Source organism: Triticum aestivum, chromosome 2A (genome assembly GCF_018294505.1).
Source record: "Triticum aestivum cultivar Chinese Spring chromosome 2A, IWGSC CS RefSeq v2.1, whole genome shotgun sequence".
Lineage (NCBI taxonomy): Eukaryota > Viridiplantae > Streptophyta > Magnoliopsida > Poales > Poaceae > Triticum > Triticum aestivum.
The window spans coordinates 621,189,968-621,211,121 of NC_057797.1; the positions used below are offsets into that span (position 1 = coordinate 621,189,968).

The 21,154-nt window shown below is 46.1% G+C and overlaps 3 protein-coding genes across 5 annotated transcripts; all 3 read right to left on the minus strand.

Moving 5' to 3' along the window:
• Positions 1-1,999: 1,999 nt before the first annotated feature.
• Positions 2,000-2,766, minus strand: LOC123189828 (uncharacterized). Its single transcript, XM_044602331.1, has one exon. It carries the CDS (start codon positions 2,653-2,655, stop codon positions 2,254-2,256), a length of 402 nt encoding a protein of 133 aa, XP_044458266.1. The 5' UTR covers positions 2,656-2,766; the 3' UTR covers positions 2,000-2,253.
• An 878-nt stretch (positions 2,767-3,644) lies between these two features.
• Positions 3,645-8,695, minus strand: LOC123189829 (UPF0426 protein At1g28150, chloroplastic). 3 transcript variants are annotated; one of them, XM_044602333.1, is made up of 4 exons: positions 8,460-8,650; positions 8,229-8,378; positions 7,392-7,575; positions 3,645-4,143 (listed from the first exon to the last, which is right to left on the minus strand). In XM_044602333.1, exons 1-3 carry the CDS (start codon positions 8,523-8,525, stop codon positions 7,393-7,395), a joined length of 399 nt encoding a protein of 132 aa, XP_044458268.1. In that variant the 5' UTR covers positions 8,526-8,650; the 3' UTR covers positions 3,645-4,143; position 7,392. The 3 variants fall into 3 exon arrangements, with proteins under 3 accessions (XP_044458268.1, XP_044458267.1, XP_044458269.1); XM_044602332.1 differs by lacking the exon at positions 3,645-4,143 and having other exon boundaries at positions 7,288-7,575; positions 8,460-8,695; XM_044602334.1 differs by lacking the exon at positions 3,645-4,143 and having other exon boundaries at positions 7,288-7,575; positions 8,229-8,369; positions 8,460-8,664.
• A 1,056-nt stretch (positions 8,696-9,751) lies between these two features.
• Positions 9,752-11,306, minus strand: LOC123189827 (probable aquaporin TIP3-2). Its single transcript, XM_044602330.1, has 3 exons — positions 10,984-11,306; positions 10,651-10,898; positions 9,752-10,275 (listed from the first exon to the last, which is right to left on the minus strand). Exons 1-3 carry the CDS (start codon positions 11,129-11,131, stop codon positions 9,874-9,876), a joined length of 798 nt encoding a protein of 265 aa, XP_044458265.1. The 5' UTR covers positions 11,132-11,306; the 3' UTR covers positions 9,752-9,873.
• Between the last annotated feature and the right edge of the window lie 9,848 nt (positions 11,307-21,154).

Sequence of the window (21,154 nt, forward strand, 5' to 3'; positions counted from 1 at the left end):
ATGGTTATGGGGTTGACTCTCTAGACTCCAGAAGTTTGCTTCGATCCCAACTCCTACACATCCATGACAACCAGCGGCTAGCCAGCTATAGCTATAGCTAGCTGGCCCAGATACTTCCATGGAGTCGAGTTGTTTGACTCTTCCCCTAGCTCCAGCTGGCGAGTAGTCAAGTTGCCTCGCCTCCGCCAACGGCTTGAATGCAGAGGCGTCACGGCCGGCGCCGGTGGCTGCCGCCGAAACTCTTTTCAGATTAGCCGTTCGCGACAAGGGAACGCGCGCGTGCGTGGCCACCCGGCGCCACCACACCCAGCCCATGTGTTCCAAAAACGATGCTATCTCGTCTCTGTTCAGCGCCCCTCGTTTTTCTCCTCCAAAATGGACATAAATGAAAGTATTCCTATCTGATGGAGTAGACCTCAAGCCCTCAACTACCATCCTCCCAACAAGACGATCGGGCTAGCGTCCAAGTTTGACCTAAGGAAGCCTCGTGCGTACGGCCGGCCGTCCACGGGGCCTGTATACATACATACATGCACCGCATCGAACCTAGCTCGCGGGCAGGCACGATGGATGGATGGATGGATGGATACACCACCGTGGAGTGTTGTTGCCCCGGTGCAGTTGGACGTCCATTCTGGACGTAATGAGGTCCGCCCCGGTGCAGCTCCAACCGCGCGCCCCAACTGCACGCACCCATGGTGACCATGATGCACCATCATCTCCGACCCTGGTGTGGTGTGGTATCCCGATGGACAACCGCGCGACGGCAACGCTGACGGCGATGCCTAACACGAGCGGCGGGGGCACTGTGCTTCTCTTCTGTGGCTGTGGGCTCCTGTCTGTCTCCGCGCCAGTCTCCTGGCCACTTGACCACCATAACTACTAGTAACCCAGCACCCAGCACCCAGCACCCAGCCGTATGATTTGACTGAATAACCACACAGTGCCTTCAGCACGAAGAGGAAACCACGATAGCCCTCTGTCAATCTATGCTCTGCTGCTAACAGTTATTACTTATTACTGACGGCCGGGGAACGTAGCACCGAGGCCCCGCGCGAACCATCTATAGCGTTCGGTAGAGCTCACCGACTTGCATTCCAGCGTGCAACACATCGTACTACTAGCCTAGTACTACTGTATGTTCCCATCGAGCGAGAGCATATCAGCCATATTCGTGAAATGGTTAGTTCGAGTGGACATCACGGAGGCCGCACGGGTCGCCGAGTAAATGCACGATAGCTAGCTAGCTAGCTAGTACTACAGTGGTACTACTACTAGTAGGATGCATGAACGACATTTCTGATGTCCACGGTGCAGACTTCAGGTTCAGGGCGAGAGACGTTCACATGAAGGATTTGATCGAGCAGCGACGAAAGAGGAAAGTTTCATGGCACGGAGTGTTATATCCACCGATTCAGGCTGTCCGCGGCCTGCGTGCCACTTGGAAAACGAACGGCATTCAAAGCCCAGACCCTCAACTGCAAACAGATACGTATACAATTCTATTTTTTTGACGGGAAACACAGGTACGTACAGTCATTGTGGTACAACGACGGTAGTAACAGCAAAAGGGGCTTTGTCTTGGAGCCACGAGGGTTTTCATCTTATGTGCATGCATGAACCGTGCATGGTCATGGGCCGAGCGAGTTGCTGGCGCACAGTGGCATCCAGCGAGGAAAACGGTGCCAGAACAGCAACGGATCGAACTGGAAAGGAGTGCTAGTGGCACCACCATCCATCCATCCATCCACAACACGTGACGATAATCCGTGTAGTACACTAGAAGAACAGTTGGTTCGTTCAGGTTGAGGTCTCCCTCATCCCCACAGCCGTCATGACGCGGGAGTCGTCATGCCCTACAACCGCATGACCACATGACTTTTGCGTCTCGGAAAGCTGCACACAACGATCGCAGTGCAGTGCTCGACGGTTTCGTTTCTCCGCTACGTACAGTCGGCATTGTCACGTGCGGGAAACTATTCATCGACAGGGGAGAAGATGAGATGAGACGAGATCACGTTCAAACTTGGCACACAACCGTGGTACATTTCTTTTAGAGTACGTAGAACCCATCCACTACCTACACTGCATGCGACCATGATGGCGGGAAGCTTGCCTGCTTATTCAACCGGTGCATGAACCCTATGGAAGGGAAAGCAAATGTACTGTAGCTAACATGCATGGATCGACCACGACGACACGACACGACACGGAACCCAGAAGAGGGAAGGGAAGGAACAGCCAACGAACGGTCTAGCAGGTGGGCACGCACTTCTTGCACCTGACGACGCACCGGGTGGGGGGGACGTGGCTGAGGCCGGCGGCGGCGGCGGCGTGCGACGTCTTGTAGCACCGCTTGCCGCACAGCACCTTCTTCCTCCGGCACATGTCGGCGGGGATGCAGTTCACGGAAGACTTCTTCAGCCGCTTCTTCGCCCCCGCCGGATGGCCGTGCCCCTTCTTCGCCGAGGCGTCCACCTCCGCGGCGGCGGCGGACCGCCAGCCGTCCGCCCCCGCGCGGCCCGCCGACGTGAGGAAGCTGCCGGCCTTGGCGATGAGCTCGCCCAGGGTGCTGCCCTCGCGGGCGGCGAGCGAGAGCCTGCTCCCCGTGGCCACGGCGAGCAGAAGCACCACCAGGAAGCAGGACGCCTTCATGCTGGCCGCCGTGTCGATCGACCAGCTCGGCCGAACACCGTCACCCTGTGATGTGATGTTACAGTATCACTCGCCACTTGTTACTTACCGGTGCAGTTGAGGTCATGGTAACACTGTTCTCTTATATAGGAAGTCAAGTCATCGGTAATGCATGGGGCATGGCATGGAAACGGGAGCCATCTGCATGGGCTACCTAACTACTGTGAACATCAAATGCGTGTCAACATGGCGATGAACGTACGGGGTGGGGCGTGAAGCGTGACACTGCGTGTGAGGAGCCGTGGACGAAACAGCCATGGGGGTGCCACGATTTGTGGGTTTCAGATGGCATCCTTCCTAGCAAAATATCAGGGATGAATGCTTAATGGTGCTTCACTTGGGCACGACAATGGCACGATAATGGTCAGGTCACTTGCATTGCATGAGCAGTAGCTCTTCTTCCACAGTACTACCAAAAGACAGGTGTACTGACAGTGGCTTCTCATGATGCCGCCCTGATTATGTCTGCGTAGTTTGATTGCAAGGAACTGTTTCTATCCCGAGCCAGGTGTCTGTGGTATTATGGTCTCTTAAGCTCGAGGAGAACTGGAGAACTAAACTATGAAGATGATAAAAGAAAATATTTGATCGCTTGATTGATTGACTGATTTAAAAGATCACAACATTGTCATTTATTAGGACGACATTGAACTGTATCCCATGACCCCCGGTGTCGAAGAGCTTTCAGCCATGCTTGGTGTCGAAGAGTTCCTCCTTCACTGTAGCAAGTCAAGTTCACACATACGAGCACCGGGGGAAGAAGCATAATTGCAATTCAAATATATAAAATGTTGGTACATGATGAAGAGTCCAACTCTAGAAGGAAACTCTTCCTCAGGAGGGAAAACTTTGCAAACGAGAACCATGTAATTAAAACCAAATTTGCGGTGACCAATGAAAATGATGTGTGTGCTGTGCTTCATGCTACATGTAAGGCATAATAATACTCATATCTGCAACACTTCAGTACCAGTACCAAGAAATTGGTGAACTTCTTTTTAAGGCCCAAGAAATCGACAAGGTTTCTGGATGAGAATTCACAACTGGTACTCTTATCTCCTAATTGATTACTGCTACCAGTACCAACTGAAGTTCAAATTCATATACCTATTTCGAGGAAAATTTCTGGATGAGAATTCACAGCGTTTCTCGGTCGGCATTCAAAGGCGATCCTTGTCCAACAAGAAGCATAACAAACTAGGGAGGAAATGAAGTCATCGTCAGGCAGATAGCAGTTGCAATGACTTATCACTTGTGTTCACGTCATTGGTCAAAACAGCGACGATAACAGCTACTGGCACTGGAATGCCAACCATTCCACAACCATAATAACACAGCTCGCAAGCAAGTTGCAGCCGGAAACTTACAAGCGAAGGATGCCCTTCAGGCCAGTGCAGCTAGATCCTTGTCCATCATTCGATTATTAGTTGGAAAGCACCGCCCAACAACCTGCACAGCTAAACCGAATTATCAACCAGAAACACTCAAAAAACCGGGATCCGACTACGTCGAAGTCGAACTAAGAAAAGTTTGGGCTTGAAACAGAGGCCTCCAATTGGAAAGGGAAGTCTACTGGCTCTAATTAAACGGACAATTCGTCAGAGAGATACACGTGGGTCATTTATGCATTATTAACAGCAACCGGCCTAAGGCATCGTGTAAACTGTCAGTTGGCAAGGCATTGGGCATTTGTTAGAGGTCACAGATCTCCCAGCAGACACAGAACAACCGCCACCGTACCAGAGCTGATTAGTATTAGTCAATGCTTATAATGATGTAGATACAGGAGTGCTCGCTCCTGTACAAGTGACAAGACCACTGACGAGAAAAGCCAAACAGCATGTTATGGAGGCAAATATGATGGCCTACTTTCCAGTCCACATATGCACACAATAAAAAAAAGGAGAAAGGAGATAAACCCAATACTAAGAACATGAAAGGCAGAACCTTATATGGAACGACACATTCGTTGCTCATAAAAGATAGGAAGCAGAGATAATCGTTTTGGACAGGTCTTCGTAATGGGTGAACTTCTTTTTAAGGCCCAAGAAATCGACAAGGTCAGCTCCCAAATCCAGCAATCTCCAATACTTGGTGCATTAACATTATTAGTGTTAGGGCAACGTGACGACAGCATGATTGTCTGGATAAACTTAGTAACCGAACCAACCGAGGAAACTGGAATCGAACAGTGAAAACAGGTACAGTGCTGAAGACAATCTTGATAAAGGTACAGTGCTGAAGGAACATGAATTGTTAAGGCTTGTGAAATAACACCATCGTCTGCACTGTCATGTCAAGACACGCAAGCCTATGCTTCTCCCAGTTTGAAAATATTGGTGGCAAGACTTCATTGTTCATTGACCTAGCAAAATGGCAGTGTCCACAGCTTTCTCCAGGTAACAATATTCCATGAAACTTAAGGAAAACAGACCACCTCAGGTAAGGCTTCACATGTTTAAGCATATTATTTTGAAAGGTTAAACAGAAAACTACTGCTCATTGGAGAAATCTGTGTGAAGCATAGAAGTAATTTATATAAATAGCGCCATCCTAGATTAAACCAAGAGTATATATGCCCACAGCAACCTAGTAAAAATTTACTATCATTAAAATAAAACACACGTTCTTCCTTGCAAAAAACAAAATAGTCGATCAACGAATGTCCACATACTTATTTTAGAATAGCACAACACACATGCAACATATTTTGAAAACATAGATTATTTCAGCAAGAATCTGGCTAAGAAACCATTGGTCAACCAATGTCCAGAAACTACATTCAAACTAAGAATGACGTATCGAGTCTCAAGACCTTTATCTCAGGCCAACTTCAAAAATCAGAAATGAACTACAAATCTTACTTTCTTGAGTGCACAGAAAAACAATGTCCAACAGTAATGCTCCTCAAAAGCAGTTTGGTGGGCTAAAAATTCCCCTTTGTAAAGGGTATTAATATGGCAGACTACTACATTTCCATATGCAGTTCTTAACCCCCCTAGAAACGATTCTTCAAAACATACATGTCATGAATCCATGCAATAACTACTATTTCTAGTAAGTCATGGCTGTCAACCTGTCATGCACAATGCAATAATTTTAACTCTGAACTAGTGTACTACTTATGTCTTAAAGTCTAAAGTGATAAAACATTACATAATATCCATGTCAAACCTAATACAGAATACTTATCGCATGTCAGGGGTAAGGTAATTGAAGTAACTAGCCAGTATTAAGATTAGGCATAAGCATAATAAACTGATGCATCCGAAGACGTTCAATCTAGAATAGAGACTAGGTGGGGAAGCAAAAGATGCAAGAGAGCCTTTTTCCATGGTTAGACTCAACCTAACACTTTACTCGAAGCCACATGATGCATGGGCCAAGAATATACTTCTGTCACATTAGACATAGACCATGAAAGACATCACAAGATGATGAGAAACACACTATTTTTTAATAGTCAAGCTCACATTAGACGAAGATCATGAAGGACAGCACAAGGTGATGAAAGACACTGTTTTGGTAGTCAAGCTCCAGTGCAAATAAATGCATTTTTGAGACTTCCAAAACTAGATCATAATATCTTCAATGCGCGCAAAATTGAACAGGAAAGTGCCTACTAACTGAAAGGCCATGGCTATGTTTGATCATCCAGTTATCCATCAATCGCTGTGATGGGTTCTGTCCTCTCTTTTTGCTGAAAAAACATTATTCATTTTGTGGGTCTGAAAATGACAACAGTTCGAAAAATAGCATGAAAGCAGGGCCAGAATTACTACACGTACTGAAGAAACAAGACATCCCATGTTCATATGGCTATCTTGCTAAAATTTTCGCGAGCACACCACCAAGCATGTGTCATGTTTCATTACAAGAAGAATGCCGAGAAGGCGCAAAGTCCAACTACAATGAAACCGAAAAAAAAAAGACGATGCAAACACAAAGAGAAGAAAGGATGCAAAAGCATTGAAAATAAGCGAAGTTAAGTAAACTACCAAAAAGAAGACAGAGAATGGCCGAGAAATTCACTCTCTGGCTATCTTGCTTAATTGCCAACATATACAACTGCTTCAACCCCATAAGTAAAAATATTCCAAAAGTAACTCAAAAGGGATACGGCTTAAAAAGGGGATAATGAAGTCTCAGCAGAAGGCCAAAAGCTGCATTTCTTAGAACTGCAACATTTTACCACAACTCACAAATAGAAGTATGCATCTCTATGGGTGAATGTTTCCTTTTTCCGTTTCAATCATCTCAATTTGTTCTGCCCACAGTAATTTCTTACTTCCTCCCTCCGGGTTTATTGGTGCCCATCACACTTTGTGTCGAATTTTGACCATATATTTGATTAGCAAAATATAGTTGTATGCCATGAAAAACTTGTTGTTGGATTTGTATTCTAAAGATGTTTCCAACGATACTGTTTTTGTGGTATATAACTTGCATTTTGCTAGTTAAATATATGGTCAAAGTTTGACCCAAAATACGAAGGGAACTAATAAGATGTAGTATTAGTGTTATACCCACTAAGAAGAGGCACAGTTTGCAAATAATGACAATGTGCTAATATTTTGACTTAGAGCTGTACTATAAACACAAAAATATGGGCAAGCATTTTATTGCTTAGATATTACAAATATTCAGGATAAGTTACAAGTAAGGCTGTAAAGGAGGGCAAAAGGCAACTAATGCACCTCACTCAATCTCAATTTGCTGGGGTCCATCATTTTGAGCTCCCTCATTTGATTCCTCGGTGCTGTTCTCCTCAGCTATTCCAGAAGCCTCTACCGTTCGAGTAACCCACTCCTTAAGAGGATCCTCATTCAGGTCAAGCCTTAAGAGACCAGCAAACACGCCACCCATGAATGCAACTGGCTCCTACGCACGAGGCATGCAAAACATCAACATATGTTATTGCTTGAACAAACAACAAACTGTAAATTCGAGAGATTATAGTCAATGTGATGGCCCCTGAAATTCTAACTAGTCATCCTTAATTTTCTACCTTTTGTTTGCACTTTCTCCAAAACTTTCTACCCCCAAATTTTATGAAGTTGGGAGATTCTATGGCAGCAAGCAAGAACTTTAGGAAGCACACATTTACTACAGAAAGAGAATCATGCACACATATAAGTGGAAGTTGTTACTTTTTTTATCCCCTTCACCCAGAAGATAATAACAACTGCAGTTAAGAGTAAACCCTATGTGTCAATTCTTTTGTGCTCCTTCACTGAATGAACATCGAAGTAGCGAATTATTGTCTGGATAAGAGAACTAAGCAATTGTGATAAACTATCTCTTCTCTATACAGATGCCAGGAAAGGAACTCTTTGATGACTCGAAATTCTACAAATCTGCAACTACGAGAGATTACCTAAGCATAAGTGATGGATCTAAATCTAATGGCCAGTTAACAATCTAATAGAGCAAACACGCGCATCAAGGAACCGTATGCTCAACTGTACACAAACGCCAAGCCGATGAACCAACTCCACTACCCCAATACCAGCCCAGCTTCACACAGAATTTACCTTCAAGGCCTCCCGGAGGATGCGTTCGTCCCCGAAAGGATTGAAGCATGCTCGCACGGCACCCACCGCTCCCCTCCCCCTCCTCTGCCGCCGAGCAGCTGCACAGGGAGAGCTCCTCCCGGAAGCCGGACCGGGAAACCTCTGCGGAAACTAGAGAAAACGCATCAGCACGGCGCGGCTCAGCTCTGCCTTGAGCAATCGAGGGTTTCTGTGCCAGGCGCTGGAAATTACGGCGGCGCGGGTTCGCGGGGCGGAGAGCAGGAGCGCGGAGGCGCCGGATGGGCAGTAGGTGGCCATGGATAGCGCGCCTCGAGGGCTCGGTGAGCGGCGAAATGCGAGCTGCCTTGTTGCCTCGGGGTCGGAGGCGGAGGGGATCTTTTCTGGAGCCGCGGGCGAACGCAGAGGTGCAGCGCGAATGCTATGTCTCGCTTATAGCGAGACTAGCAGCGCGCAGGCGTATGAGCCGGCCCAACAGAGTGTTACTCGCTCCTTCTTCGTTGGTCGATCTCTTTGCTTACGTGTTCATTCGGAATTTTTTTTTTTGTTTTCTTATTTCTTCCCTGTCTATTTATCGTTACAATTTTGAATTTCTTGTTTTTCCTTTCGAGTTTCTTTGATTTCTGTTTGTTTCTTTCATGGTTTTCATTGTATTCTTTTTTCTCATTTTTTTCTTTGTTTTTTGGTTTTCACTATTTTTCATTCTTTTGCACTTGTTTCTTCGGTTTTTTTTGTTTTATTTTTTCTTTGGTTTCCATTGTTTCTTATTAGGGTTTTCATTGGATTTTTCATGTTTCTTTGTTTCTTTTGAGCTCTGGGCATGCGGTACCTGGCGATGGAAGTCAAGACGGAGTGGCAGCGGCCGGAAAGCCGGGTCGGGCAAGCTGTAAAAGGTCTGGTCCGGTAAGACGAGCCACGGGAACTGCGACGGAGGGCTGTTCCGCCGTGCGCAGGAGCGCCACTGCCGGCAGACGGCGCCGAAGCAGACGCGATCATCGTGGCGGCGGAGGCGTCGGAGGATCGAGTCGCCGAGGTCCTCTGGGAGCTCAGACCAAGACATTGCGTCCGGCGCGCTAGTCGAGGCTTGGTATCTAGACTACTCCTACTTATTGCCCGCACGGTGCTGGACTCGAACACGAAGTACCCTTACGAGCATCTCCAACATGCGCCGAACGCGCCGCGCGCAAAAAACAGTTATAGCGTGCGTCCATCATCTGGTTTGGCGCGGCGCGCAGCGCTGGCTCCAGCAACCGCGCTAAAATGCAGCGCGCGTGCCGCTCCAGCAACGCGCGCGACACGTATGGATGGGGGTGGGAGGTGCGAGCGAGCGCGCGGAAGTGAACGCAGCAAATATGCGGCGCGCGATTGCGTTTCGGCCCGCGTGCTGGACTACGTATGCCGCGCGTTGTTTTCGCGCGCCCGCTGGAGCAACTATTCCGGTTGCGCGCGTTAAAACGGGGGATTTTGCGGCGCGGCGCTAGTTTGGCGCGCCTGTTGGAGATGCTCTAACAGGTTTGGAATCAGACTATGACTCCTTCTCTCTTCTTTATTTGAATTTATTTCCGTTTCCGTAATATGTACTGCATCCAACATAGTATGCTTGCATGCAGGTGCTAATTAGTTACAGTAGATGCACGACGCATGCCGCTCAGTAATCCTCGGCGGGCACGGGCAGCTCACGCCTGACCGCAGCTGCCGGCTCCTCGGGTTGCTCGGCCATGACAAACTCGTACAGCGCGCCGGCCAGCCCGGCGCCGATCAGCGGGCCGACCCAGTAGACCCAGTGGTGGCGCCAGCTCCAGCCGACGAGTGCCGGGCCGAACGCCCGCGCCGGGTTCATCGCGGCTCCGTCGAACGGGCCGCCTGCGAGGATGTTGGCGCCCAGGACGAAGCCGATGGCGATGGGCGCGATGGCGCCGACGTTGCCGCCGCGGTTCCGGTCGACGGCGGTGGCGTACACGGTGTACATGAGCCCGAACGTCATGACGACCTCGAGCAGGAGGGCGTGCCGCTCGTGGATGCCGTGGCCGAGCGTGAACCCCATGGGGCGCTGCAGGACAAGACACATAGAAATGAGACGTGGCGGACATGATGACGTGTATATATATGTATGTGCAGATAACTCTCGCCAAGAGGAAATACGCAACCGCTTGTTTGAATTTGTTGGTAGGCTCAAGAACATCCAAAACGTAGCCGAGCAACGGTGCCATGCTGAGTAAATGTTTCTAGCTCTGCGATCTGAATACCTGATGGCTCTGAAACTGGCTCAATTTGTGCAACAGTAACAATAGGCGCTGAGCTAATTGAACTTGTGACCGTGGTGACTTTTTCAGACAAATGTACTTGAACTAGAAACAACTTAATCGAAGGCAACTGCAGTGCAGGAAAAAAAAAGCGCTTGTTGAGAAGAGAACAGCTTAATTACCACGCCGCCGGAGATGATCCTGAGGAGAGCGGCGGCGAGCACGGCGCCGAGAAGCTGCGCCGCCCAGTAGAGCACGGCGCGCGCGAAGGAGATGCGCCTGCCGACGAGCACGCCGAACGTGACGGCCGGGTTGACGTGCCCGCCCGAGGCGCCGCTCGCCAGCGCCACCGCCGCGGCCAGAGCGAGCGCGTGCGCCACCGCCACCACGAGCAGGCCGCCCAGCGTGCCCGTGTCCTTGTACATCTTCCCTGCCATACAAACCAAACAAAATTCTTCACACACAGCACCGCGAGATGATCATGTATACGAGAGAGTGCTAGCAGGTTCACGTACAGAGGCCGTAGACGGAGCCTTCGGCGGCGAAGACGAACACGGCGGTGGCTATGAACTCCGAGAGCACGGCGCGGGAAGCTGCCGGCAGCAGGGTCTCCAGCCCCGCGGCGTTGACGGCACCGCGGCTAGGGAAACGAGTTGGCAGCATGGTCCAGGTCTCCAAGAGGCTGACTTTCTCCTCTGTCTGAGTGGTGATCCCCGAGTTCGCGGCGAGCTGCACTCTTCCGCAAGCTAGTGAGGAGCGGCTGGAGTTGGGGGTTGCTCTTTGCAGCGCTAGGCAGTAGGCGGCGACGCTGGAGGCGGAGGGGACAGGTGGTCAGTGGGAGGGGACGCGTGTGGCCGTGTGGGAGCAATCGCATCTGGAGATATACGGTTCCGAAGCTTCGAGGTTCGTGCGAAGAGGAGCCCCTCGTATGGAGACGCATGCAGTGTTTTTTCTTCACTTTAGCTACTCTTCAGTCGCTTGAAAAACAATTTAGGATCAGTCCTTTTTTCCCAGCACTTCATGCACGTGACGAGCGCTACCATGTGCATGCAGCCGATCTGCCGATGCATGCAAACTTTCTTAATTAGCGTGAGTATTAATCATTAGACGTCTGACAGGCGGCCGAGTATTTTAGTGGGCGTGTTTGTCGAGTCGTGTTAATTTAAATTCGAAGACAAATTCTATGATGCTTTTGATATTTGACAGTAATATAAAGAAAACCGGTTCATGCTTTTTTCTTTTTATGTGTGTTTGTTTCTGGGATTTTTTTGTATCTTGAGTCAAATTTTTTATGTTTATGTGTAAATGTTGGGTGCGTTTTTTTTTACTTTTTATGTGTGTTTGTTTCTGTTTTTTTTTCTATCTTGAGTCTTCTTTTATGTGTATGCATATGTGTAAATGTTGGGTGTGTGTTAGTATATACATATGTATAATGCAATATATGTCTAAATTATATCGAACTGTGAAATGCACACTATTATATATTTATATTTGCATTTACAGAAATGTGCATTTTTCTACAAATTGTGTGCAAGATTTTTAATCATTTGTTTTAATTTATTTTCTATTTTCTATCTTCCCTAAGGGTAATACCAATGTCACTAATTGATTCTATCTTAGATACTTCATTTTTTGAGAAAATTTCACTATTAGATGCTCTTTCTTGCATATTATGGAATATCATAATTTATTTAGAATTTATGTCCAGCTTTTGTGATTATTTGTTTCATTTTCTGTAACATCCCAAATTTTCAATTTGGAATGTTATACATTAGGTCATCATGCATATCATATTTTATTTTGCTTTTGGTTTTGATCCTAGAAAATCCTAATCAACTCAAGGACCCACGGAGAGAATTGGGGATTTCGTTATTTACATATTTGAGTTTTCTCAAATTATGTAAACAGGATCATTTGATTTTATTTATTTTATCATCAATTAGTTCTATTACAAAAATATGAGAGAGGGAATAAAATGACTTTCCCAAAATATAGAAATATTGAGGATTTAAAAAAATCAAATAAGATTTATTTCGGAGTTTTTCGGTATTTTTTATTTGAATTTAGGAAAAATGCGCGTTTTCAAAAGTTGTAGTTTAGGCCCAGATAAATGTTCACTTTATCAGGCTTGATTTTAGAAATCTGGGAAAATTTATTTCGTGATTTTTGGAGTTCGTTTAGTATTTCTTTTTATTTTTCTTCCGAGCGGAATTATTATAAAAAAACGCGGAACCGACTATGGGCCGTACTCGGCCAGGACACCGTCGGCCAAGACTTTATAAGCCGCCGCCCCGGCCCGAGAGAGAGCCCAGCCGCCCAGCCCCGAAACCCTAACCCTAGCCGCCGTCGCCGCCCGCCGTCGCCGCCTCGCCGCCGACTCGCCGGAGCAGCGCACCGCCCGAGGTTCGCCGCCGCCTTGTTTTCCATGCCGTTTAAAAAAAATCTATTCGTCGTTTTTCTTTTTCGTCGGGTTTTTCACGGTTATTTTCTGATCGCGATTTCTGATCCGATTTTCGTTTTAGTATAACTTTTCGCTCGTTTATCGGAATCAGGCGATTCAAGCGCCTGGAGTTTCATCTCGAAACCCTCTTTCCGAATAATCAACTTAAACATGTTTTTGCTACTGTAAAATTTGATTTAGATCCAGATTACTAGAACGAAGTTGTTTTCTTTCGCCGTTTGACTTCTTTTGCTTCGTTCGATTTGATTCTTTTTGCCAACCAGGGTTCTTAAGTTGAACTTTCTGGTTAGATCTTCTATTTGAGTTTTACCTGTGCATTAGATGAGTACTTATTGTATGCTTGTTGTTTGTCTGCGATAGAATACCCGGAGTGCGCCGCCTGTTATGTTGAATCTCTAGGTTACGCGGATCATCAGCAAGGCAAGTAACACTTTGATCATACCTTTTCTACAACCCAGTTTTATTGCATTAGATCAATCCTCACACAGTGCATGATTAGGATCTAATTAAATTGTGGGATGGGAAGTAGATGAGGTAGTACCTATTACCTGTTTATTATCAAACCTTTGGGAGTTACTTCTACGTTTGCTTATTATGCCATGCTATGCTAGTAGACGTGGATTGGGTGAGTGATATCCATGACAGATGTGAGATTGATAATTAATGGTTTATCTAAGGTGGCAACCTAACACACATCTGGGTGGATTGAGGCACCTGGGGTTTCCAGGACTTGCCTGTTTTCTTTGGACCGCCACCCAGGCTCAAAGGGATCATGAGATTATTCATACTAGAAACTTCCGTGTGCAGCCACAAGCCATTATGGGCTCTGGCATAGTTGACTAAGTTGTGCGAACTCTTACAGTGGTAGACTAGCAGATGTAGGGGATGTAGGTGGTACGGTCTACCCGATCGTAAGGTGCTAGCGCTTCTGAAAGACTATGTCTCGGTCATCCGTCTTCTCAAACACCCTGTAGTGCGAGAAACCAAACGGAGGCGATCGAGTCTTGTGGGGAAAAGTGCGCAAACCTCTGCAGAGTGTAATAAACTAATCATGATTAGCCGTGTCCCCGGTTATGGACGTTTTGAGTATCTAGTACCTGGATTTTCATGTGAATCTCAACATGTTACTCTAAATTAATTTTGATGGGTTTTAATGATGTTACCTAATTGGGATTGAGAATGCTGTCAACCATTCTCAATGTTTAACAACCACCATGATAGTAATTAATTTATTCCTTTGAAGTAGGGAAAAATTGGCTTTACGCAAAAACTGTAACCATAGAGCTTTCCACCAGCCAAATATGCATATAGTATAGTTGTTGCATTCCATTACTCTCTATGTGTTACCTTGCCAGCATATTCCATGTGCTGACCCGTTTCGGGCTGCAACGTTAATGTTGCAGACTTTTCAGACGACGAGTGAGGAGTTTTAGGTCGTGGTTCTATACTCAGTGATGCCGTTGGAGTTGATGGACTCACTTATCTTCCAAGCCTTCCGCTGTTATCGTCATTAGATGGCCTTAAGCCATATTTATTGTAATAAGTTCTCTTTTGAGACACTCGATGTAATAAGTGTGTGATTGCTACTCTGCTATAAATCCTCCGAGTACTGTGTGGTGTCAGCATTACTGATCCAGGGATGACACCGGAGCACAGAGATCAGACTGTTTGAGGTCTGGTCGCTACAGAGATGGTATCAGAGCACACGCTGACTGTAGGACACGACCACTAAGCTAAAGACCTAGATCACTACTCACTCTCTTCTCTTCTGACTTCTCATCTTTTCTACTCTTTAGGATGGCGGATGCAAGGAACAAGTTCACCCAACCAGATGAAGATACACCCTTTGGACGCCACTTGAAGGAAGTCACTAGATACCTGAACATAGGAGTACCAAGCTTCACGGGAACCTACAACGCCACTTTACCTGAAGAAGAGCGCTGGATGATTCAAGTTCAAGTTCCAGGAAGGACGTTCATGCCAGTCACTGAGCCCATAGAGTTTTCTTTTGATGCACCAACTTGGAGTCTAGGAAAGAGTATGGCAGCTCACATCGCCATGGGACGCATTGGAGAAGTCTACCGCAAGGATCTCAAGGATACTATCTACCAGATTTGTGGACGCCGAGATGAACACTGGGAGATGATCAACACCAGGAAAGATAGATCAATTGCAGCTTTTATTCAGGAGTTAAACCAGCACATTCGACGCCAGGAGAATCAGATGTGCGCCGACATGATAGATCTGAAGAAGGCTAAGACTAGAATCAAGGAACTAGAGGAAGAACTCAAGGCTACACGCGAAGATTATGAAGAAGAAATTGAAGTATTGGTGGAGAAGAATGACGATCTGATCAAGAAGATTGGAATATTTATGGGAGGCCCGACACCAGTAGATGAAGACGAAGAACCCAAGGAGATTAGCCCGGAAGACTACATCATCATTGACGGCACCGACTCGGAACAAGATAGTAGCGATGATGACTATGTTGATGAAGCAGGAGCAGATATCATGGAGTCTACAACCGTAGAATATTTCTAGTAGACCACCTCATCAATAGTAGTAGTCCACCATGTAAATATAGTAGTCCGAGCACTTTTGCGATAGCTAGATCGATTGTATGCCTTTGTTTGTTTGATTGAAGTGAATTGTGTGCTTTTGCCTCATGTGCATATGGGTAGTGTTTTCCCTTTAGACCCCCTCTATTCTTATATCTCATCTTTCTAAACCCTCAGATGCCTCCGAGACGTGACCCCGGATTTGCCTTTCCGCCGGAGCTCACCCAGTTGATCCAGCAGCAGAACACCCTGATGCAGTTGCTAGTTCAGAATCAGAATCAGGGGAACAACAACAACAACCCACCACCACCACCTGTTGACCACTTAGCCCGTTTTCTTAGGCTAAATCCGCCGGTGTTTTCCAGTAGCACCGAGCCGATAGTAGCAGATGATTGGCTCCGCAAGATAGCTAGGGAGTTGACCACAGCAGGATGCACAGATGTGGAGAAGGTTAAGTTTGCCGCACATCAGTTAGAAGGACCCGCAGCATCTTGGTGGGAAAATTTCACAGCCACCTTCCCAGTCGACACTGTCACATGGGACCAGTTTCAGCAGGCTTTTCGTACTGCCCATGTTTCAGCAGGAGCAATGGCCATGAAGAAGCGTGAGTTTCGTAACTTGCGCCAAGGAGGACGGACAGTTGGCCAGTATGTGGAGGAGTTTAGTAAGCTAGCACGTTATGCCCCAGATGACGTTGCTACGGATGCAGCTAAGCAGGAGAAATTCCTGGAAGGACTGAATGATGAGTTGAGTATGCAGTTGATGGTAGCCACCTTCAACAACTACCAGGAGTTGGTAGATCGTGCTCTTATGATTGAAGGGAAGCAGCAGCAAATTGAGAACCGCAAGAGGAAGTATGGACAAGGAAAGTATAATTCAGGAGCTCAGCAGAAGCCTCGTTTTACCCCTAGACCAGGAGGACATTTTCAGCATACCCATGGAGTAGGTAGCTCGCACAATCACAATGGCACCAAGAATGGTAATGGGAATGGAGGAAGCAATGGACAGAACCGCAGCACCCCATCAACCCCAGCCAAGAAGGACTTGAGCCATGTCACTTGCTATAAGTGTTCGAAGCCAGGACATTATGCAAATGAATGTCCTGAAGGCCAAAATGGCAATGGAAGTTCTGGGAAGAAGCCGAACCCTTTCAACAGGGGACAGGTGAACCACGTTAGCGTGGAGGAGGTTGAAGCTCAGCCCGATGCAGTAATAGGTAAGTTTTTGGTTAAGTCATTTACTGCACTCGTTCTTTTTGATACTGGTGCATCGCATTCATACATCTCAAGGGGATTTGTGGATAAGTATAACCTACCAACCCAAGCCCTTAGGTCACCCATGTTAGTAACCTCGCCAGGAGCAGAGTATGTGGCAAGTCTATGGTGTGATCGGTTACCATTAAGGATTGGTAACTATGTTTTTCCCTCAGACCTAATAATATTGGAATCTCAAGGATTGGATGTGATATTAGGCATGGATTGGTTATCAAAGTATAAAGGGAATATTGAGTGTGCTAGTAAGTCAATTTTGCTTACCACACCAGAAGGGAGAAGGATCAAGTATGTATCCCGGCATGTACCAAAAGGACACAAGTAAATTGCCTAACAGGAGTTGTGCAGGAGGAAGTACCAGTGGTAAAGGATTTTCCTGATGTATTTCCCGAAGAGTTGTCAGGCATGCCACTGGATAGAGACATTGAGTTTTTGATTGAGCTTTTGCCAGGCACTGGGCCAATATCAAAGAGACCATATAGGATGCCAGCAAAAGATTTGGTGGAAATTAAGAAGCAGATTAAGGAGTTACTGGATAAGGGATATATTCGCCCAAGTTCTTCGCCTTGGGGATCACCAGTACTTCTAGTGGAGAAGAAGGATGGATCGTTAAGGATGGTTGTTGACTATCGAGGATTGAACGAAGTAACGATCAAGAACAAGTACCCACTACCAATGATCAACGATCTGTTTGATCGTTGCAAGGAGCTAAAGTGTTTTCCAAGATCGATTTGCGATCAGGATACCACCAGTTGAAGATTCGAGAACAGGATATACCTAAGACAGCATTCACCACAAGATATGGACTATATGAGTATACCGTTATGTCATTTGGACTGACTAACGCGCCTGCCTATTTTATGAACATGATGAACAAAGTGTTTATGGAGTTTTTGGATAAGTTCGTCGTAGTGTTCATTGATGATATCCTGGTTTATTCGAAGAATGAAGAGGAGCATAAGGAGCATTTGCGTTTGGTACTTGGAAAGCTCAGAGAACATCAGTTATATGCCAAATTCAGCAAATGTGAATTTTGGTTGAAGGAAGTAGGATTCCTCGAACACGTTATATCTGGAGAAGGTATAGCGGTAGATCCCGCTAAAGTTGAAACGTTGACCAAATGGGAAGCACCAACAACAGTTGGAGAGATCCGGAGTTTTCTTGGACTCGCAGGATACTACCGGAGATTTATTGAGAATTTCTCAAAGATTGCAAAGCCTATGACGGAGTTGCTGAAGAAGGATACTAAGTTCAAATGGACTGAGGAGTGTGAGGCTAGTTTCCAGGAGTTGAAGAAACGTTTGGTTACCTCACCAGTGTTGATTTTGCCAGATCAAACCAAGGATTATGAGGTGTATTGTGACGCTTCATGTCGAGGACTTGGAGCAGTGCTTATGCAGGAAGGAAGAGTTGTTTCGTATGCTTCACGACAACTGAAGCCCCACGAATTGAATTATGCTACGCATGATTTGGAGTTAGCAGCCGTAGTGCATGCATTGAAGACATGGAGACATTTCCTCATTGGAAATCATTGTGAGGTGTACACGGATCATAAGAGTTTGAAGTACATTTTCACGCAGAAGGAGTTGAATCTCAGACAAAGGAGATGGTTGGAGCTTATCAAGGATTATGATATGAAATTGCATTATCATCCCGGGAAGGCTAATGTAGTAGCTGATGCATTAAGCCGCAAGAGCCATGTCAATACGTTAATGACGGGAGAAATACCCAAGGAGTTAGCAGAAAATCTTCATGAACTATGTTTGGAAATAGTTCCGAGAGGCTATGTAGCAGCATTGGAGATTCAGTCAACTTTGATGGATAGAATCAGAGAAGCTCAGAAAACTGACAAAGAGATTGCCGCTATAAAGGAGAAACTGAGCAAAGGAAAAGCTAAAGGATTTCGTGAGGATGAGCACGACACCCTATGGTTTGAAGACCGTGTTTATGTGCCCAATGACCCGGAGATCAGAAAGTTGATTCTGCAAGAGGCACATGATTCACCGTATTCGATTCACCCAGGAAATACCAAGATGTATTTGGATTTGAAGGATATTTTCTGGTGGACCGGAATGAAGAAGGATATTGCGGAGTATGTAGCAGTTTGTGACGTATGTCAGAGAGTAAAGGCAGAGCATCAGAAGCCAGCAGGATTGTTGCAACCATTGCCGATACCCGAATGGAAGTGGGATAAGCTAGGCATGGATTTTATCACGGGATTACCAAGGACTCGTTCAGGCTATGACTCGATTTGGGTTGTAGTCGATCGATTGACGAAGGTAGCTCATTTCATCCCAGTAAAGACCACTTACACCAGTGCTAAGTTGGCAAAGATATACATGACCAGGATCGTATGTTTGCATGGAGTTCCGAGGAGTATCGTATCAGATAGAGGAACCCAGTTTACCTCAAAGTTCTGGAAGCAGTTGCATGAGACTTTGGGTACTAGGCTAGAATTTAGTACAACTTTTCATCCGCAGACAGATGGACAGACCGAGAGAGTCAATCAGATTTTGGAGGATATGCTGAGAGCTTGTGCGCTAGATTATGGATCTAGTTGGGACGATAATTTGCCATATGCAGAGTTCTCTTACAATAATAGCTATCAGACCAGTTTGAAGATGGCACCTTTCGAAGCTTTGTACGGAAGGAGGTGCAGGACACCGTTGTCATGGGACGAAGTTGGAGACCGCCAGTTGTTTGGACCAGATTTGATTAAGGAGTCTGAACAGAAAGTGAAGTTGATTCGCGATAGGCTCAAGGTAGCCCAGTCCAGGCAGAAGAGCTACGCAGATTCTAAACGCAAGGAGACAGTTTACGAAGTTGGAGACAGAGCTTATCTTCGAGTATCCCCACTTCGAGGGATTAAGCGTTTTGGAGTTAAGGGGAAGTTAGCGCCACGATTTGTAGGACCATATCGAGTTTTGGAGCGTATGGGAGAAGTGGCCTACAAGTTGGAATTGCCAGAAGGATTGGCAGGAGTGCATGATGTGTTTCACGTTTCTCAGTTGAAGAAGTGTCACGCGGAGATGGCTGACATACCTTTGAGAGACACAGTACCATTGGAAGCAATTCAGTTGGATAACAATTTGACCTATGAGGAGAAACCAGTCAAGATTCTCGAGTTTGCCAGCCGAGTTACTCGTAGCAAGGTTATCAAGTTTTGCAAAGTTCAGTGGAGCCACCACACGGAGGATGAAGCCACCTGGGAGCGAGAGGAAGATTTGCTCAAAGACCACCCTCACCTATTTTCTAGCCAACCCGAATCTCGAGGGCGAGATTCATCTTAAGGGGGGTAGGTTTGTAACATCCCAAATTTTCAATTTGGAATGTTATACATTAGGTCATCATGCATATCATATTTTATTTTGCTTTTGGTTTTGATCCTAGAAAATCCTAAGCAACTCAAGGACCCACGGAGAGAGTTGGGGATTTCGTTATTTACATATTTGAGTTTTCTCAAATTATGTAAACAGGATCATTTGATTTTATTTATTTTATCATCAATTATTTCTATTACAAAAATATGAGAGAGGGAATAAAATGACTTTCCCAAAATATAGAAATATTGAGGATTTAATAAAAAAATCAAATAAGTTTTATTTCGGAGTTTTTCGGTATTTTTATTTGAATTTAGGAAAAATGCGCGTTTTTTCAAAGTTGTAGTTTGGGCCCAGATAAATGTTCACTTTATCGGGCTTGATTTTAGGACCCGGCAAAATTTATTTCGTGATTTTTGGACTCCGTTTAGTATTTCTTTTTATTTTTCTTCCGAGCGGATTATAAAAAAACGGAAACCGACTACGGGCCGTACCCGCCCAGGAGACCGCCGGCCGGGCCTTTAAATAGCGCTCGAGGCCGGCCCGAGAGGAGACCAGCCGCCACCCGCCGGAAACCCTAACCCTAATCCCGCCCCGCCGCCACCTCTAGCCGCCGCCTGCGCCCCGCCGGAGTTGCGCGCCTTTCGAGGTTCGCCGCCACCCGTCGTTTTCCGTGCTGTTTTTTAAAAAAAAAAATCTGTTCGTCATTTTTTCTTTTTTGTCGGATTTTTCCGCGGTTATTTTCTGATCGTGATTTCTGATCCGATTTTTGTTTTAGTATAACTTTTCGCTCGTTTATCGAATCAGGCGATTCAAGCACCTGGAGTTTCGTCTCGAAACCCTCTTTCCTAATAATCAACTTGAACAAGTTTTTGCTACTGTAAAATTTGCCCTAGATCCAGATTACTAGAACGAAGTTGTTTTCTTTCGCCGTTTGATTTCTTTTGCTTCGTTCGATTTGATTCTTTTTGCCAACCAGGGTTCTTAAGTTGAACTTTCTGGTTAGATCTTCTATTTGAGTTTTACCTGTGCATTAGATGAGTACTTATTGTATGCTTGTTGTTTGTCTGCGATAG

Bases quoted from the DNA above. Each gene is read 5' to 3' on its own strand.
- LOC123189828 (XM_044602331.1), bottom strand. From the start codon at position 2,655: ATGAAGGCGTCCTGCTTCCTGGTGGTGCTTCTGCTCGCCGTGGCCACG.
- LOC123189827 (XM_044602330.1), bottom strand. From the start codon at position 11,131: ATGCTGCCAACTCGTTTCCCTAGCCGCGGTGCCGTCAACGCCGCGGGG. The intron at 10,899-10,983 runs GTACGTGAACCT...TTTGTATGGCAG, and splicing joins AGGCTCCGTCTACGGCCTCT to GGAAGATGTACAAGGACACG. The intron at 10,276-10,650 runs GTAATTAAGCTG...CTTGTCCTGCAG, and splicing joins GGATCATCTCCGGCGGCGTG to CGCCCCATGGGGTTCACGCT.
- LOC123189829 (XM_044602333.1), bottom strand. From the start codon at position 8,525: ATGGCCACCTACTGCCCATCCGGCGCCTCCGCGCTCCTGCTCTCCGCC. The intron at 8,379-8,459 runs GTAATTTCCAGC...CGTTTTCTCTAG, and splicing joins CCCCGCGAACCCGCGCCGCC to TTTCCGCAGAGGTTTCCCGG. The intron at 7,576-8,228 runs GTAAATTCTGTG...CCTCGTGCGTAG, and splicing joins TCCTCCGGGAGGCCTTGAAG to GAGCCAGTTGCATTCATGGG.